The sequence below is a fragment of the Papio anubis genome, chromosome 14 (assembly GCF_008728515.1).
Source record: "Papio anubis isolate 15944 chromosome 14, Panubis1.0, whole genome shotgun sequence".
Taxonomy (NCBI): domain Eukaryota; kingdom Metazoa; phylum Chordata; class Mammalia; order Primates; family Cercopithecidae; genus Papio; species Papio anubis.
The window spans coordinates 92,985,668-93,005,228 of NC_044989.1; the positions used below are offsets into that span (position 1 = coordinate 92,985,668).

The 19,561-nt window shown below is 57.0% G+C and overlaps 1 protein-coding gene across 1 annotated transcript; it reads left to right on the top strand.

Annotated features, from left to right (window-relative positions):
- Window positions 1–11,783: 11,783 nt before the first annotated feature.
- On the top strand, window positions 11,784–19,526 carry LOC116270340 (neurogenic locus notch homolog protein 4-like). Its single transcript, XM_031655505.1, has 8 exons — window positions 11,784–11,883; window positions 11,966–12,082; window positions 14,001–14,127; window positions 14,898–15,037; window positions 15,529–15,579; window positions 16,268–16,471; window positions 17,036–17,269; window positions 17,463–19,526. Exons 1-8 carry the CDS (start codon window positions 11,784–11,786, stop codon window positions 18,080–18,082), a joined length of 1,593 nt encoding a protein of 530 aa, XP_031511365.1. The 3' UTR covers window positions 18,083–19,526.
- The last annotated feature ends 35 nt before the right edge of the window (window positions 19,527–19,561 follow it).

Genomic DNA, 19,561 nt, shown 5'->3' on the forward strand with positions numbered 1-19,561 from the left:
TGTCTATCTGGTATGCGTTCTCTCTTGAATATTGTATAGAGCTCAGTAAAGCTATAGGGCTTAGAGATTTCTTGGTGGAAGGATCTTTACGAGTTCAATGTCTTTGATACATTTAAGGCTATTCAGATTTTCTGTTTCTTCGTGTGACAGTTTGGGAATTTGTGTCTTTCGAGGAATCTGTTCATTTTCTGTTAGGTATAAAGTTGATTGTCAGAGAGTGGTTCAGACCGCACCTTTACTACCCTTTCAGTGTGTCATCTGCAGTGACAGCTTTTTCATACCTATATTGGTACTTTTGTTCTCTTTTTCTCTTTATCAGTCTAGTTAGGGCTTTATCAATGTTATTTATCTTTTCAAAGAACTAGCTTTTGGTTTTATTGATTTTCCTTATTGATTTTTCTATTTTATTAATCCTGATTTAAATTTGCTCTTCTCTTTCTAGCTTCCCAAGGTGAAAGTAGATAGTTGATTTTACATCTTCCTTGTTTTCTCATTAGGCAGTGAATCCTGTAAATTTGAACCTAGTTACATCCCACACACTCGATGATGGTGTGTTTTTATTATTGCCCTTTGAGTTAGAATGCTATCTAATTTCCTGTGTGATTTTTTTGTCTAATGGATTGTTTCAGTATGTTTTGTTTAATTTCTAAGTGTTTGGGGGCTTTTCTGAGTGCCTTTGATTTCCAGTGGAACTCTATTGTGATCAGAAAACGTAGTCTTTCATATTTCAATCTTTTGAAATGTATTGAGACTTTCCTTATGGCCACCTGTGTGAGTCTGGAAGGTTATTTAACTCTCCTCAGGCCTCACTTTCCTTTATCTCTAAAGCGGGGTTGATATAACACTGCCTGAACATTTCTATTAGGTGAAGTGCTACATAGAAACCTCAAAGTCAACACTCAGTGAATGGTAGCTACTGCAGTTAGAGCCAGACTGGTTCTACATTGATGGTTAGTAGCCACCAATTTAAATGCAGAGCTCCCAATGGGGGCTGGACCTCTGCATCTAAATAAAATAACAGGCATGGAGCGCCTCACCTCGGAGACAAGAGCTTTGTCACTTCTCATAAGTAAGGAGCCCCTCGGTCAACCCTGCAGCCCCCAACACACGCAGCCCCTGTTCTTCCCAGCTCCCAGCTCCTGAGTGTTCCACAGCCCCACCGTTGCCTGTGTTCTTAGAAGTGGGAGCAGGTAACCCAGAGGGCAGCAAGTTGGCAAGAGGCCAGGCCAGGTGGGGTCCATCTTCATTCCCAACCCGCAGATGACAGACATGAAAAATGAGTGGTCCCCTCACCAGCCACCATGGGTGTGAAGTAAGCACCTTCTCAGGGAAGATGTTGGGCATCCCAGCCCACCCAGAGGTGCACAGACGACTCCATTGCCGTGCAGAGCTCGGTGCGCAGTGACAGGGAGCAAAGGGGACACTGAAGCCTGCGGGAGATGATGTTATGGAGAAAATGGGGACACCAGAGAGTGCCGGGTTCCTAATAACCAGGGCTCCCCAGGCTCAGAGGGTGGCTGGAAGAGAGGAGCCCAGGAACTAGGCTTCCAGGCACCCCTGCTGACCATCAGCAGTGCTGCTGAATGCCAGGAAAGCCACACTCAGGGGTGCAGCCAGGGCCCAGCAGGACCCAGCCTTGGGAACTCCGTGTTCTCTGGGCTCAGCTAGGAAAATCAGGACCCGTACAAGTTTAAAGGCAGCCTGGATTATTCAACTTAGAGCTTTAGTCAAGACAGAGGAACGATGTGGCTGGAAATCACTAGAGCTGAGGATGTGAGCCATGGAGAAAATCCTTCCAGATCCTGAGGATTAGGAAGAGGGGGAGGGGAAGGGGCACCTCAAAACATTCATTATTTTCATTATTGTTAACTTTAAGACTGTGAAGATTCCCCCCAAGCCCCCACAATGGCAAAAGATTTACCTCCTCAGTTTTGTTCAGGGTGAAAATGAGATGTGTCACTCATTCCCAGTGCTCTGGCCACAGGGCAGCAGGGGCGAGGGCGTGGAGGGGAGCCCAGCACAGGAGGGCAGGAAGGAAGCGGCTCAGACACCACGTGAGCAAGGTTCTCTCGTCAACTCACCTCCACTTCTGCAAGGCATTACCACCCCCACCTTGAGGCCCTCAGCTTTCCCTTTGCCCACCCACTCTGGTGTGTGTTGGGGGCAGGCCAGGTGCCAGGGCCAGGAGGGGGCCCCTGCAGAGGAGGGGGCATGGTCTACAGAACCGCTCCGTGGGAAAGAACAGTCCCTGGTGCCCGCTTTGCCTGTCAGTAAGAAGTGAGGGCCTCAGCTAAGTGTCTGGTGGTCTTGGAGAGGACCACAGTTTACACTGCAGTGACAAGAAGGGGCTGAAGGGGCAGAAGCGGAAGAGGAGCAGAGCTGACAGGGGTCCCAGCATCCTTCCAGCCCTCTGTGCACTCCTACTTCTGTCTCATGTGCCAGGCCGTGGGGCAGCACTGAGGGTCCAGGTACTCCCCATCCAGGGGAGAGGCAGATGCCAGAGCTTCCCTAAAGCTGCGACCTGGGAAGTGTTGAATCAGGGTGGAGACGGGGCCCTTGAGGCTCAGACGAGGCACCCCTGAGAGTCCGTCTGCTCAGGGAGGAGCCCAGGAGGCTCCTTGGAGGAAGGGGCGTGCGAGTTGGGCTGGGTGCCTTCCAGGCTGCGAGAGCTCCCCACAGAGGAAGCAGCTCTGTGTAGGAGCAGAGATAGAGCCCGTGCCGCCCTACCCTGCTCCCTGGCAGCGATGGCACATGGGCCTGGGGTGGGACCCAGCCTCACCCTGCATGGTGCAGACCCCCTCAGAAGCCACTCCCAGATGCCAGGCTTCCAGCTCACCCTCTACAGCCGGCAGACTCCCCAGGGGATGAGGACCCCAAGCCCCGGTGGGACCCACCCCATGAGGCCCCCCTCACAGGCTACTTCCACTCATGTGGAGCTGCCTTTGTGCCGCGCCATGCCGGGAGCTGCAAGGACAAGAGGGAGGCGCCCCACCAGGACGCCAGCTTCTGCTCAGCAGGTCAGTGCTGAGTTCTGCCTTCTGCTTGCAAGACAGGAAGAGTGGCCTGGACTCTACCTTGCTCATTGGGTACTTATCGAACGCTAACGGAGGCTGACGTTAGGGGACTAACAGCAGCCCAGGCCGCAAGTCCAGGCACCAGTCAAGACCCCCCAGGAAAGCCACACCCGGGATGCAGTCAGGCCTCATCAGGCCCCAGCTCTGGGAACTCCATGTTCTCGGTTCAGCTGGGGAAATCAGAGCCTGTCTAGAAAGGTCAAAGGCAGCCTGGATTGTTCAACCCAGAGCTGCCAGTAAAGACAGAGGGTTGACAGGGCTGGGAATCCCCAGTGCCGAGGACAGGAGAAAAAGAAATGAGAAGTTTTAAAGTGAAGAGCGAGAATGTCAGTAGGTACACGGGAGGCCTTTCCTGGGAGCAGTCAGGAGCCTGGACCTAGAAAACGCTGGGCCAGGGACGGCCCAGATCTGCTATGCACAGGCTGTGTGATATCAGCAAGGTCCTTTGCCTCTCTGAGTCTCATCTTTACGCTAGAGGCAGTGATACCCCTTTCCTGGTAACCAGGGATGGCGGAAGCTCCTGCACTCCCAGGCCCATGGGAGGGTCAGGTGTGGCCAAGGCCTGCGAAGCTTTTGCTGCTTTTCTTGTCACTGCTTCCCTTGAGAGAGAAAACTGCTCTCTCCCCAGTTCTCACCCTGTGTCTTCGGTGCCCTGTGGGACACTTCTGCCCCAACAGAGCCACCCGCCCCATCCCATGCCATCCGGGTACATTTGGCCCCCGCTCAGGCCAGGATGAAGCCACAGACTGCACCCCTTGCCCAGCAGGCAGGGCCTGTACCCAGGCTGGGCTGACACAGCCCGATGCAGCATGCTCACCGGGGTAAGTGCCCGCCATTTCTCAGTGATGAGTGCCCCGATGGGGGCCAGAGCCGTCCTCCTAACACCTTTAGAGTCAGTCCCTGGTCAAGGCCAGACTTCTCCAGCCTCTGACCCTCTCAGGGTTCAGAGAGGGCTGTGCCTTCAGATCAAGGCTCTGTCTCAGCCAGCCCAGGGCTCCTGGACTTGCCCCTGAGCACCAAGGCCCAGCACTCTCAGGTCCATCCATGCTCAGGAGGCATCTAGGGAGCCGTCTTCCCTGCTTTGTCCGTGGGGAAAGTAGCTCAGAGAGGCCAGGTTACCAAGCAGACTCACACAGCAGGCCGGGGGCACAGCAGGATCTGGCCATGACTCTCCAAGATGCTGGGCTCTGCGTGGTAGGCACCAGGTGCCAACTCCCCTGCTGCTGTAGGTACGCGTGCCCTTCAGGCTCCTCCAGTCCCCACGCTCCCTCTCATGCCTGCCCTCCCGGGACCTTCAGCAACCGCAGTGACCTCTCCGACCCGTCGCAGTGTGAGATCTGCCCCGAGGGACTAGCCTGCCCTGGGGGTAAGTGAGGAGGGGGACAGTGGCCTCACCACCTCAGAACCCTGCCTTTGGGTGAAAAACTGGTCCCACCCCAGGGCAGGGAGGCCAGGACAACAGACCCTGACCCATAGCCCCTTCGTTCCTCACAAAGAGCATTGCTGACCCCTCCATGGGGAGCCCAAAGGATGGGGCCATTAAAAGCACCCTGAGTCCCGACCCTGCTATCTCGGGTAAGGTGGTCTCAGGGGCTGTTAATCCAGATACCCCCTGCCCTGAGGCAAGGCCCCAGCCCGTGTCCCTGCCACCTGACAGGGGTTATGGCTGGAGAGGGGCAGCAGCCCTTCAGGCCTAGTTCAAGACTGTGTTTGCAGGAACCGGGGGCCCAGACTGGCCCCCCATCCCCTGCTCAGCTGGCCATTATTGCCCTCCCGGCACCAAAAAGCCCACCCAGTTCCAGTGTCCTCCTGGCACCTGGAGTAACCAGACTGGATTGACCATGAGCGAGGAGTGTGTGCCCTGCCCCAGGGGCTGGTTCTGTGTCAGTGGAGCTCGGGTGCCCTCGGGGACATGCAGGGCTGGGCATTACTGCCCACGAGGTGAGTGGGGCCAGTCTCTGCCCTGGCAAAGTTGCAGGCAAGTGCCAGGAGAGGGTGCCCTGGGCTGGCCTGTGCACCTCCTCTGGAGCAGATGCAGCAGGAGAGGCCTGGTGTGCAAAGGGAGAGATGAAGGTTCTATTTCAGGACCACCTTCCTGAGAGGAGGCCTGGGAGGAGCAGGAAGCTCGGGGAGGCTGTGTGGACAGAGGCCACCAGCTGCTTGGGGGCTGGAAGGGATTGGTCAGCCTCGGGCCTCCTAACTGGGGGTTCCCAGGTGTCTCAGCCCAAAGCACAGCTTTCTAAAGACGGTGTCCTGGAGAGTGACACCCCCTCTCCCTGCCCCATCCCCAGTGGCCTCCCCTGGGAACTGTCTCCAGGCAGCAGGTGAGGAGCTGGTGTGCCAGTGTGCCAGTGATGACACAGGTCTGACTCCTTTTTCTTCCTCTGAACCCCTCTTCTCTCTGAAACAGGGACGAAGTGGGGGACACAGTTCCCTTGCCCGGCAGGCACGTACAGCTCCCAGGCAGGCAACAGCCAGCTCGAGGACTGTCTGCCCTGCCCCCCAGGAGCCTTCTGCCCCAGTGGGGTCCCTGAGCCGGAGCTCTGCCCACGGTAAGGAGGCCGCATGTGTGGTTGTTATTGAGGCCAAATCACCACCTTTATTGTGTGCCTCCTGGAGCCCAGCACTGGACACTAGTACCAAGGGAGAGGAGGGCCTGGCCTGCCCTCAGGACCTGGCCACCTTGTTGAAACAGGACACACAGAAACAGGATGAGCCGGACCCAGGGCTCCAGGTGCCCCAGGTGAAGGGCACCCCTACAGCCAGTATGTTGAACAGGGGGAATCACTCTGGGTTACAGTCAGTGGAGAAGCCATCAGCTTGAGGTCACTCGATTCAGTCTTAAAAGATGGGCAGGGTGCCAGGCACAGTGGTTCACATGTGTAATCCCAGTGACTGGAGTAACCGGCCTGGATTGACCGTGAGCGAGGATTGTGTGCTGAGGCAGGAAGATTACTTGGGGCCAGGAGTTTGAGACCAGCCTGGGCAACATGGCAAAACCCCATCTCTAAAAATATATAAGAATTAGCCAGGCATGGTGGCCTGTAGTCCCAGCTACTCAGGAGGCTGAGATGGGAAGATCACTTGAGCCCAAAAGTTCCAGGCTGCAGTGAGCTATGGTCGTGCCATTCTACCCCAGCCTGGGCAACAGAGCAAGACCTCATCTCTAAAATTATAAAAAATTAATTTAAAAGATGAGCAGAATCCAAGGAGGGGTGTGAAGGTATCCCTGTTGAAGCAGTCCCTCTCCAGCCCACTACCCTGAAAGAAGCTGCCGCAGAGCTGCACACTCTAAAGGCCAAACCCCTCCTGAAGCTAATTGCAGCGGAGATCTCAGCAGAGATCATTTAGCCCAAGCTGTGGGATTATCTGTGGATTTTACTGTTCCGTTAAAATGTGCCTTTTATTCCACTGGTCAAGAAGAAAACTTAGGGTTTGTCTTACTAAAAACAAAGCAAGACACATTCTTCATGTAAAAAGTGGAAATGACATCGATCAAAAGAAATTTCAGATCAAATGCAGATTTCAATTTTAAAAAGCCAAAATCATAAATATCACAAAGCATAAATAGGTGTTTATAAAATTTGAGAGAATGTGGAAAATCTAAGCCCGGGCAACAAAAGTGAAACTCTGTCTCAAAAAAAAAAAAAAAAGTGACCCAACCTTCCTGGCAGCTTGCAAGCAAGGGTTTATAAAGGCAGGGGTAAATTTAAGGAGAGAAATTTACCCTCATACAGGCAAAATTGTAAACCAAGACATGGAGGTTACACATCGGTTTGGCCTAACACGGCAGTCTATCTTGAAGCAGGGACTTCCAGGTCAGAGGTGGAGTCAAAGATTCTCTGATTGGTTAAGGCATTGAAGCTCTGTCTAATCGCTTAGGGTCAGCAGAAAGAAAGGGATGTTAAGATCTGGCCTGTGGGCGTGCCAGGAGCCCCCAGGCAGAAATTTAGAACAAAGCACTGCAGCAGTCAGAGCTCAGTCCTCACTCCCTTCTTATCTGAGGTCTGCCTGCCAGGGGCCCATTTGCTGGGGGTCCTGGTTTCTGAAAAGCAATCAGGGGCATAGGCTAAGATGGCATCTTTAGCTTCCAGAGAAAACCAAACCTCTTGTGTCTCTGACTTCCTTGGCCACTGTTCAAAGCTACAATTACCTTCTCACTTATCGGGCTGCTCATTTACTCCTCAGGGCTAGTGAGGTGCTGGCCTTTCCCTTGAAGGAACTCAAGATTTGTCTTTATTTCCATGCTGGGAGGGTGGTGGGTAGCAGGATCCTAAGAGGGGTCCCTGCTGCATCTCAAAGACAACTTTAGAAAGAAGCACAATGAGCCTGGTTTTTAAATCTCCTGCCCTGCAATCTCCAGCTGAGGCCACGCCCTCAACCTCCCCGACAGGGTCTCCTAAGGCTCAGGCGGGCTGGGAGTTCTGCCCTTGCACTCTGAGGGGAAGCTGGGGGACAGTGGAGGGCTCTGGCCTTGGAGAAATAGTGACTTCATGGGCGGGGACTCTTCCCCAGGAAGGCTGTGGGCATCCACCCTCAGCTCTCTCCACCCCCTCTAGGGGAACCTACCGTCAAGGTCCAGCTGCCAAGCTGGCTGTGGCCTGTGTGCCTTGCCCTGCTGGTCACCACTGCCCCGAGAGGGGCACCATCATGCCACAGCTGTGCAGCATTGGCAGCTTCTCTGTAAGTGTTCCCAGAACAGACTCCATACTCAGAGGGCTCTGAAGAGTGGGGGATCCTAAAGTCGGGAGAGGCCTGCCCCAGCCTGCCCCAATGGTGACTCCCCAGTGCTCTGCTCAGGCAGGGGGAACGCACAACTGCAGGGAGAATCCTCTGCTTCAGTGTGGACTCGGGAGCTGGGCAGGCCTCCAGATGCTTCTTCTAGGGCAGAGGGGCAGGCCTGGGCCCTTGCTCCCTGGGCCAGCCTGGTGCCTGCTGGGGAAGGGGAAGGGGAAGGAGAAGAAGCAGAGGGAGGGAGATGGGGGGACAGAGTCATTGCCCTGAGCCCACTGGGGTAGGCGTCTGCATTTAGTTCCCTCTACAGGGAGCTATGGGTGATGAAGGCAGCAAACTTCCATTTTACACACCCCGTTCCCCCACCACCCAGATAAGCAATGATCAGGAGCCTGGGACATTGCTTGACATTGGCCTTCCAGACCCAGAGGAGCTATTGGCACCCTCCTCCCCACTGCCTGCCATGTGCACTCAAGTGTCGGGAAGAGGGTGGCATTGCACGAGTCCCTCACTGCTCTGCTAATGCCATCTCTGCAGGCTTCTTCAGTGAAGCTTGGTGATCATTCCAAGAAACAACATCAAGCTTAGGGAAGCCACAGGTGGCCCTGCGGAGTTGTGCAGAGTCAAAGAATGTGCAGTTTATTCAATATCTCGCAGCTTTCCACACAGGGCAACTGTGGCCAATCGCTGCAGCCCAAGGAGCCCAAATGGTGTTTCAGACACTATCTTTCCTTCCTTCTCAGGAAGCACCGTCATCGCCCCTTACAGTTACCTGGAGCTCTGCCATCTACAGAGCACTCACTGTGTCAGCTCAGGGATGCCCGCACCCCCAGCATAGCTTTCCCCTTCGAGATGAGGAAGGGTCTGCAGATGGCACAGCTGGGAGGCAAACCCCGCAGGGCTCCAGCACCAATACTCACCTGGCACAGCAGCCCCCAACCTTCTGCCCTGAGTCCTCCCAGAGAGCCCAGGCTTCTATGTGGACACCTCGAGAGTGCTTGCAGGCAGGGGGAGGTGGCAGGGTGGGTGACCCAGAGCCCACAGTATGGCCCACTGTGCAGCCATCGTGACTACCCTGCCCAGACCACTCATGAACACGGCCCTGCAGGGCCACATCAGCCTCTCCTAACTCACGCAGAGGCCTCCCCGAGAATCAGTGGAGCCCCCAGCCTGGGCCCTCCTCCTCCGGACATTGCCAATCCTACAGCCATGTGCTTGGAGAGCTCCCTGGTTCTGTGGCATCCGCCCTCCTCATAGGGGAGGTGCACACTGAGCCTCTGGCCAGCAGCAGTCCCACATACCTTTCCTCAGTCCCTGTCATGCACCAGGGCCCCCTGCACATTCCAGATGTGGAAGGAACCTCGACCTTATTGTCCACACCTGTTTCCAGGGTCCAGGTCGTCTCTGGTGCCAGGAGTGCTCAGGAGGAAAACTCTGCAACCAGACAAAGCTACCTGGCCCTATGACGTGTCCCCCTGGGCACTACTGTCCAGCCCAGGGCCTGCTGTCCGTCCCCTGCCCCATGGTGAGTCTCTCCCCTGGGACCCCCGACCCGTGTTTCTGCTTCTGCATGGGAAAGCTCTGGAGCCACTGGCCCCATACTGGTGGTTGAGGGAGACAATGTCCTTTCAGCATGACATGGCCACACACAGCCCCTGCCTCCCCCACCCGTCAGATAAGGGCTGGGCTGCTCATATTCCCACAACTAGTTTCCCTATGGTACCAGACCAGAAGGTCATAAGGGACAGAGTAACCCAGGCCCAGGAGAGCAGGAGGTGGGCAGGAGGAGGGAGGGGGACAGGGAGCTGCGGAGTTAGGTGCAGGTGGCACTCCCCATGGGGGCATCCTCCCCTCTGTTTTGCAACCAGATTTCAATCTATGGAAACCTCAGTCCCATGCACTGGTGGATGGGTCCTGAGGGCTGTGTCCTCGGTGAGAACAGATTGTCTCCTCCTCCCTGGTTCTGGGTGCCCAAGGAGAGAGGGTGGAGGGCCCTGCTCTGCTTCCTCCCTGACCCCACTGTGGCTTCCAGAACCTTGACCCTCGTGGCGCCCCTCTATCTGCCCAGGGCACTTTCCGAAAGGCCCCCGGGGCTGCCCGCGTGGAAGACTGCCAGCCATGCCACCCGGGGACATTCTGTGGCAAAGCTGGCCTGGCCGAGCCCCAGGGCCTGTGCCACCCTGGGCATCACTGTGGGCCTGGCTCCAACACCTCATCCCCGGTGAGTGCAGGCCCCATCAGGCCTTCCCAGGGCCGGGGTCAGGGACACCACAGGGCAAAGGCCCAGCACCTGCCCCCTGGGGCTTACTGCCCCGAGAAGATAGAATGACATGACTGCACAGCAGGTAGAACTGCAGCCATTATACACGGCCCGTGACAACATGTAACCAGTGAGGAAGGGCCCAAGAGGCTAGCATCCGGCACCCACTGGAAAAGGCGCCAAATACAAATATGTCTTCAGCCAGGAAAAGGCTCAGTGGGTTGACATTAAGGGCACATGAAGCAATGCCGCTTCACTACCCGACGCACCTACCAACCGCTGATAGTAAAGCAAGTGCTGAAGGCCCCACGATGATTCCTTGTGGGAGAGTCCGTGCTCTCCGCTGCAGCCTGGGCCTGGAGCCGCTGCAGTCTTGCGATACCTAACGAGAGCCTAGGGCAGCTCGCAAACTTTGATCCCGTAATTCCAATGTGGGAAAGAATCTGAAAGGGGAAAAAAGTCATTTGTGAAAAAACATTGAAAGCAACAACAAACCAACACAAAGGCCCAATAATAAGAAAATATGTAGATAGACATATGGCTTATCAACCTAGAGGGATACTAGGTAAGCATTAATAATGACAAGTAAGTACATCATTTGATGCACCGATGATTGATAGATGATAATTGATTATTTGAGAGATGATAACTATAGATGAATTGATAGATGGTAGTTGTACCTCATCACAATTAAAGCTGTGTGTTGGTGATGTTAGCAGAGAGTTGGAATTGTTGAGGTTATTTAACAACTTAGCAATCAAAATTTGCTTTCTTTTCCTGAAGTTAAATTCCTGAGTGTTTCCCAGAGGGTTCCTGGGGCTGCAGAACAGCTGTGGCTGGGCTGAGCGAGGCAGGCTTCCCTAGAGAGGAGCTCAGGGAGGAAGAGGAGGGAAGCCGGTGGAGAGAACCCACTTTCTCTCAGCTTGTAAACCTCAAAAGACCCCTCTTCCTCTAGGAGGGACTCCCCTTTGGTGACCTCTGCCCCCCGGGTCATGTCTGCCCTGCTGGCACCAAGGACCCCAGGCAGTGGCCCTGCCCGGCTGGCACCTGGAATGCAGAGAGAGGGGCACAGGACATGAGCTGGTGCCTGCCTTGTCCACCTGGGCTTTTCTGTGCCACCACAGGCCAGGTTGCCCCTGGGGGCCCGTGTGCACCAGGTAAGGACGCCTACATCCCCCTGAGCACGAAGCAGAGCATGGCTGGGACCTGCCACCCTGGGAGCCTCAGTGCCTGGGGAGGAGGCACGCTGGAGGGAGCCCAGGGCAACTGTGCCTGGGCGGTGGGGCCAGGCTTGTGTGAATGAGGAGGAGGCAGGCTGGAGACTGGCCAGAGGCGGATACTGAACATGGTGGGGCGGAGTCTCAGACGGCAGCACCCAGCTGCTCCCAAGCTGCTCACATCCTCAAAGCTCAAGGTCTGGGTGTTGGGGGAGGCGAAGGGGAGGTGGGGAGGGTCCTGGAGGGTGAGGGCAGGATTCTGCCTGCTTGGCCCAGGGAGGCCTGCCACCGCACCAGAAAGCACTGCCCGTCTGTCCCTGGACAACATCTGGACCAGCCTCTGAGAAATGGGCTGAAAGTTCCCCAATGGGCTTGGGGTCCCCATGCACAGCAGGTGACCCTTGGGTTTAGTGAGGGGCGAAGTTTGGGTCCAGACAGATGAGAGGCGGGCACTGTCCTCCATTATGCTGCTGCCCACACCGCCACCTCCACTTGGCCATGTGGGGGACACAGATGTGGAGATGTGGATTTAAGAAGGTCCTACATTATAAGCTTACCGGGGCACCCCCAGAGCTCGATCCCATCACCGCAGTCACGGGTGCAGCAGGAGCCTCGTGCATGGGAAGGTGGGAGCCGCGCCTCTCCAGACAGCAGGCCAGCCTGGTGCTTCCCTGCTCCAGGATTCCACTGCCCAGGAGGCGCGCAGACTCCGACACCCCTTGGTGGGCTGTGGGAACACTTCGCGGGTTCTCTGGCGCCCACGCCCCGGCAAGATGGGGAGCACAGCGACGGCACAGGTACTTGGCCTGCTCAGAAAGCAGAGCAGGGTTGCTAAGGACACCTACACACGGGACGGGCGAGGCCTTGGGATGACTGAGGTCACCTTTTTCCAGGCCAAGAGACCCACCAGAGGAGGACCTGCTCCCCAGGTCATCACTGCCGCCAGGGCACTAGCCACCTCCCTAGGCCCTGTCCTCCAGGCGTGTCCAGTCCCTGGGAGGACCGAAGCCAGGCCCACAGCTGCCCGCCATGTCCTGCAGGTGAGGAGGGGGGCCAAGGCTGTGCAGTGGGGCCCGAGGGACGCAGCTCCTGGGAAACAGAGGTCTGTGACCCGAGGTTGAGGGCAAGGCCTTTTGACTGTGGGGAATCCCTTAACTCGGGAATCCTGAGTTCTCCCCTCATAGAGCTGAGATGAGCATTAAATAAGATGGACCTCAGGAAGGGCAGTAAAGAAACACCTGTCCTGAAGGAGGCCGCAGAGGAGAATAAGCCTGAGGAGAGGCACGGTTGGGCATGGACCCCACCACAGCGATGGCCCCTCCTGCAGGGCAGGCGAGCGGCAGGGGTGGAGAGCGTAACAGAGAAAGGTAGGATCCAGTTTCTGCAGGGTCTCTGAAGTGCAGGAAATGCCCCATCTCTGCTGGTGCCTGGCCAAGGCTTCCACGCTGCCCAAAAGATCAGGAAAGCACCACGACAGCTTTCCCGAAGCAGAAGTTCAAGGCTGAGCTAAGGAAGGAGGATCCTAAAAAGGTCACAATCGCAGGGCACTGGGCTGGAGGAGCTTTAGGAGCAGAACTTCCCACATGTCCTTGCAGCCACAAGAGGGAGCCTGGACCTGTGTTCCCCAAGGCCCTTGAGTGGCAGGCCCAGCCTTCAGCCCTGGCATGGTCCCAGCATGACCTTGGCGGCCCCGAGCCCACAGGCAGGGCTCTGAGGACTATGTTGTGGGATTAACATTCACCCAGCAGCCTCTACCAAGTGACACTTCAGCTTCACAGGCAGTGACTCCAGGACAGGGTCCGGGATACCCCAGAATGGAGAGGCTAATAAAACCGCCCCCAGCCCTAACCCCAGCCCCACCTTCCTTCTCCCTGAGACAGCTCATGAGGTGAGGTGACCTCTAACCCTCCCGAGTCACCTGAGGGCTGGGGGGTTGTGGAGATGACTTTCATGCACGCTGTGAGGACACCAGTGCTTTCACCTGAGCTCCTCCACCTTCTTTTTGCACCTTTGGCTACCTGTGTGGGGAAGGTGACGTGTCATCTTTCGCAGGTGTCCCTACCCTCCCATATAAGACATGTCTTCACACAGACAAAGCCGTCGGCTTTAGGGACAGTCACACATTACTCTTTCTTTTCTCTTCCCATAGAAATGTAAGGGCCCCTTCTCCTTAGAGTGCTTGTCAGTGTAATTTTTGTTAAATTATGTCCATCTCATTCAGAAAGGGTTTGAACAAACCATAAGTGATGACATCATCAATGTGTAAATGAAAACAAGCTTAGCTGGAGTGGAAACAGGTTTCTGGAACACTCATCCGGAGGCCCCCCGAGTGGGGTCTGGAGCCCCAACTCTTCAGTGCCCTGCAGTGCCCTCCACACCGAGAGTGGGGCTGAAAGCACCACCCACCTTTCCCTAGGATGGGCAAGTCCTAGAACCCCCACGCTTTCTCCCCAGCTTTGGGTTCCTAAGCAGGATCTGGCACAGATAGGCAAGAATTAATTCAGAAGGGGTCGCATCTCAGGGCCCACTGACATCCCTGGGCTTGAAAGCCACCCTGGCAGTGGAGGGCACTGTCACTCCAGCTCGCAAGCTCTGCTCCCTTATTCTGGGAAATGTCCCCCTGCAGGGGTGGGTGAGGTGGGGGTGGTCGAGAGCCTGGCAGGGGTCCAGGGAGGGCTGCCCTGCAATCTCAGCCACTTCTGATTCTCTGCGCAGGAGCTGAGGTCACTCATCCCAATAAAGACATCCATGTGAGTGCAGGGGGCCCCTGCCCTCCAGGTCACTTCTGTCCAGTGGGCACGGGGGTGCCCCTGCCCTGCCCTGTGGGCACCTTCTCAGATCGGTGAGTATGAGTGCCGCTGCCCTGGTCCCAGAGGCTGAGCCCAGACCTCCTCTCGGTCCTCCTTTCCTCTGACCAGCTGACCAACAATATCCCTCAGCCATGGGAGAGTGTGAGGTTGGGAGAGCAGGACTTCCACCCGGGCTGGGAGGGCAGAAAGCCTTGGGGAGTGTGGGTTGGAGGGGCCAGATCGAGGGCAGGCCACGCGGGCTTCGAGGGGCTTGAGAACACGTCATACTCAAGAAAGCAAAGCCATTAAGAATATGCGTCTGCTGATGTCTCTTTTGAGACCAGACCCTCTCCTCATCTTTAGGACCCTCCCAGCTCCCAAGAGAAGACAGCCCAAAGCAAGGGCCAGTCATGGAGCCAATGGCTCGGGGGAGGGCGGCAGGGGAGTGTGGGGCAGTTAGATGTGATTGTAGCTGCCAGATCACAGAGGTCTGTGATCTAACCCTAACCCTAACCCTAACCCTAACCCTAACCCTAACCCTGGACGGCCTGAGCTTGAATTGGGATTAAGACAGAGAAGAATTATAACCAGGTTCATATCTCAGAGCGGAAAGAGAGAAACAGAGAGAAGAGCCACACTTTCCCTCAGGCACCTGCCGGAAATGCTACCTAAGAGAGGAGAGATGAAAAGGAAACTGTGAAAAGGCAGTCCCTGCCAGGGTGCGCCTGGGTCCACCCTTTCAGAGTGGCCTGGTCTCACAGCCCCTTCCTCCCACCTGCTCCCTTTCCTGGCCCATCTCCTGGGTTTCTTTGTGTCTCCCCAGGATGTTTCTCTCCACGGCCTCTGAGTGCCTGTCCTGTCCCCCCGGCTATTTCTGCGGTGCCTCTGGCCTGGCTGCGCCCTCCGGCCCCTGCTCCCCCGGCTACTTCTGTCTGGCAGGAGCCTCCTCCCCAACCCCGACAGGTATGGAGCCCCCTGGGAGCGGGTGGGCCCTGTACCACCCAATGCCCTGAGGTGGGGGCTCTGACGGTTTGGCACCGATGGGCTGTGGGTGGTTTGAGGACAGAGGGGACATATGTGAGAGGGGCTGGAGTCATCTCTGGCCAAAGTGTGCTGTGGTCTGGCTGCCCTGCCCACTCGCAGTCACACCTGCATCCTCCCAGCCCACCTCTGTCTCACTCAGACCTGCTGAATCCACCACAGGTTTGCCGGGAGGTGGACAGAGAGGACGGGTGTGTGGGTAAGAAGTTGCAGTCAGTGGGCACCGAAATGGTGCCCCATGGGCCACCCACAGGCTGAGCTGATTGTGGGCCTTGGCTGGCTTGGGAAGGTGGGGGCCAAGGCCAAGGCTCCCAGAGCAGACCCTCTACACATCCCCCTCGAGGTGCCGGTCAGGGGAGGGGGCGGTGCATTAGGCCCTGGAGGTCAATGTCCAGGATCTCTGCTCCCACTAGCGGCTGCTGACCGTCTTCCCGCGGACACCTCCTGTGCGGCCATCTCCAGTGGTCAGGGGGCAGCCTGGAGTCTCTGGGTCCTCAGGAACATGTGACAGGCAGACAGGGCAGCTGATTCTTGGCCAGGACCCTTGAATCCCTCTGCTCTGACATTTGGAGGCGAGAGTTCAGCTCTCAGATGGAAGGTCGAGTTCTGGGGCATCATGGATGAGGGCTGGAGAGCCAGAGCCAAGCCCCCACTCAGGCTGCTGAGCCGGGACAAAAGACCAAAACAGAAGCAGCCTGCCTGGCTTAGTACAACTCAGTGGGAAAGCCCTGGTCTGTCAGCCTGTTTTACTGAAAAGTGCACAACTACGGTGTGTCCTGGAAACAGCACTGGGAGGGATGTCTGGAAAACCGGCTCTGAGCCAAGGCAGAGTCCGGGGAGACCCTGGCTCGCCCGCTAACGTCTTAGGACTTCATCCTCAGTAAAAACCAGTCATTGCTCTCGTCCACCTACCAAAGAGGGATTTTTCTGAGGCCCAAATAATGTGACATTTGTGTAAAACATGTGTTTTTTGATCTGTAAGGTGTGGTACAAATGCCAGCCACAAGCATTGCTTCTCTCAAAAACAAACCTCTGACCTAAACTGGAGTCCACATTTGGTCCTGGTGACAGGGCACAACCCTCCCCCAGCTCTGGCACTCTCTGCTGGGACTGGGATGTGCACTCCTCACTCAGCTTCCTTCCTCCCCTCAGGCCACTCAGGGCAGGGAGGCCCCTGTCCCCGAGGCCACTTTTGCCCCAGGGGAACCAGCCCCCCACAGCCCTGCCCTGCCGGCTCCTACAGCTACCTGACTGGCCAGGCCTCCTGCTTCCCTTGCCCCGCTGGCTACTACTGCCCCGAGAACATCACCAACTACAGCGGGCACCCCTGTCCCGCTGGCTTCTACTGCCCCAGAGGTGAGCGCCAGGGCCACAACTTCTCTGGGCGAGGCTGGGCAGAGTTGTACAGCCGCTCTAGGCTCAGCTGGGGCCTTGGGGCTCACATCAATGCAAACTGCTGCAGCCACAGACACATGCGCAGGTGTGTCCTCTGCTTCCGGGCTTTCCCGCCACCCGTCCTGAAGGCCAGGGACATAAGAGCGCTCCAAGGACGAGCTCTAAGCAGGTGGTGACAAGTATGAGTTCCATCCAAGTCTCCAGCTGCGTTTTAGAATGCCTGAAGGTTTTACATTGTATTCCGTAGCATATCTGTGTTGGCTAAAAAATGAAGATGTGAAATTACTTTAGCAATGCGTAGAAAGTTCGGTCCCCGTGCCTTTCAGTGAAGTTGAGCCCCAGGAAGGGGAATAGCACCCATATGCTGTGGCTTTGTGGAGCCTGGGCCTAGGGCCACCCAGCCCGGGAGCCGAACTCTCCACCCCAGGAGGCCCGGAGTGAGTGAGTGGTGGGGCCGAGGCAGGGAGTCTGCCAAGGACCAGCCCTGCAGGAGGAGGGGTGCAGGGAGCAGCTGGCCACGTTGAGCCTCCCCTGCCCCAGGGCCTGGAGCAGAGGGTGCCTTCAGGAACCGGCAAGCTGGGCTCCCCTCCTCTGAACGTTGCTTCTCAGGCACCAAGTACGCCACCCAGTTCCCCTGCCCTCGGGGCTACTACAACCCAGACCCGCTGACCCAGAGCCTGGACAGCTGCCTGCCCTGTCCCCCAGGCCACTACTGTGGGCAGGAGAACCTGACCCGGGCCTCTGGGCCTTGTGAGGCAGGTGAGTCTCCTGCCTTGCCCTAAGATGCCCGCTGTCCATCTCTGCGCTTCCCACTTCTGCTCCTGGACCTGGGGTCACCCGGACTACCTCCTGGAGCAGCTAACGGGAGGGGTGGGTGGGCCTGCAGCCTGGTAAGCCTGGCCCTGGACTCCTTGGCCCACCACCCACCCCTCTCCACTGGTTTCTACCCCAGGATGGTTCTGTGTGTCTGCAGCGTGGACTGCCCGCCCCTTCGACCTGGACAACTACACCAGCACCAATTGCCTGTGCCCAGCCACGGCCACAGGGGGAAAGTGCCCTGTTGGCTCCTACTGCCCAGAGGGAAGCCCAGAGCCCATGCCCTGCCCACCGGGCTCTTTCTGTGGCACCTCTGGTAAGGGCCTATCGTGCTGTGGCTCAGGCTGTGGCTGGTGGGAGAACCAACATGAGGGTGAACACGTAACCACCATCCTTCCCTGTCCAGTGAGAAGCACTGCCTGCCTACCTCAGGGGGCTGTGCCTGGCATGCCTCCTGGCAGGACTGTGCTTCATAAACCATCACTGTTGCTGTCACTCTGGGTGAACGCAGGCCAGCCACCACAGAACAGCAAGGTGGGGAGGAGTGGCCAAGCCAGCAGGTCTCTGTGCACAGGGAGGCGCTCAGTGGCACCTCCCTCATCCCTCTCTGTACTCCCCATGTCTGAGTGCCTGCACTTCCCAAGCACCTGCTGTGGACAGCCCTGCTGGGCACTGAGCACCCAGGCATGCACCAGGCTCCTCCTGCCCTGGGAGGCTCTCAGCTCTACAGCCCCTGAAGTCCAGACCTTAGGCTGAGTTGGCTCAACTTGTATGCTAATTTCATCTCTGCACCTTACTACGATGACCTGAGGCTCTTTGTGAACGATAGTATACCCATGTCACGGGGTTGGGCAGGAGCAGATGGAACACTTAGGTCAGGCTCAGCCCAGGCTCAGCCCAGGCGCAGCCCAGGATCAGTACAGGCTCCACTGAGATGCAGCACAGGCTCAGCCCAAACTCAGTCACAGGGCTTAGCACGGGCTCAGTTCAGACTTAGAATCAGAGCTCAGCACAGCCTCAGCCTCAGGGCTCAGCACAACTCAGCCTACACTCAGCACAGGCCCAGCACAGGGCTTAGCACAGACTCAGCAGAGGCTCAACCCAGGCTCAGGACAGAATCAGTGGAGGATCAGCACACGCTCACTGCAGGCTCAGGACAAGGATCCAGCCCAGGCTCGGCGTACACTCAGCACAGACTGGGCACAGGCCCAGCACAGGGCTCAGCACAGACTCAGCAGAGGCTCAACCCAGGCTCAATGCAGGCTCAGCAAAGGCATAACCACTAGTACAACTGTCAGTCCCAGCTGAGTACTCCAGTCACACCCCGAGTCCTCCGAGGACTGATGTCCACAGGGATCCCAGTTGACTCCAAAGGCCAACATCTTTTATAGAGTCTACTCAGCATTTAACCCAGTTCCCCTCCACCTCCAGGCCTCTCCACCCCCAGCGGGCCCTGCCAGCTTGGCTACTTCTGTACAGGAGGTGCATCATCTCCTACTCCAAAGGACGGGGTGACAGGGGCTCCCTGCCCCCCAGGATACTTCTGCCGTGAGTGTGTCCTTGGGCTCCGCTCTCAGCCCAACTCGCCCTCCTGTCCCAGGACTGCAGACAGATCTGATTCCTCTGGCTTGCACCTGTGCCCCTGAGCAGGTGGGAGGAAGCCAGAGGGAAGAGAGGTGCCCCGCTAGAGTCAGGCCTGAGGCAAGAAGGCTTGCAGGGGGGTGTGGTTAAAGTACACTTTGGGCATTTGCTGTGGCTTGGGTTGTTTGGTGGGACAGCTAAGAGTCAATGACAATGACCTGGTTGCATCTGGAGCCTTGTCAGCTCTCAGTGTTCTGAGCCTTGGTGATGTTTCATCAGCTGCAGGAGAAGGGCCTGTGCCAGGCTGGCAGAGGGGCTGGGCAGCAGAGGGTCCTCTAGATCTGTGATCTCATGCGCTGTCCAGGGCTCTGAGGCTGAGCCTGCTCCTGCTGCCCATGAGGAGTCTCTGCTCCCTGTACCTGTGGGCTCTCTTTAGCCAGGTGACGCTCCCTCCCTGTGCCCCCAGCTGCAGGATCACACAAGCCCACGCCCTGTCCCGCCGGCACCTTCTCCAGCCTCCCTGAGCAAACCATGCTCTCTGCATGCCAGTCCTGCCCACCGGGCTTCTACTGCAAGGAGGCTGGTCTCCAGGCCCCCAGTGGGCAGTGCCCGGCAGGTGAGAGGGAGGGAAGCCCTGGGGTGTGGGAAAGGGGA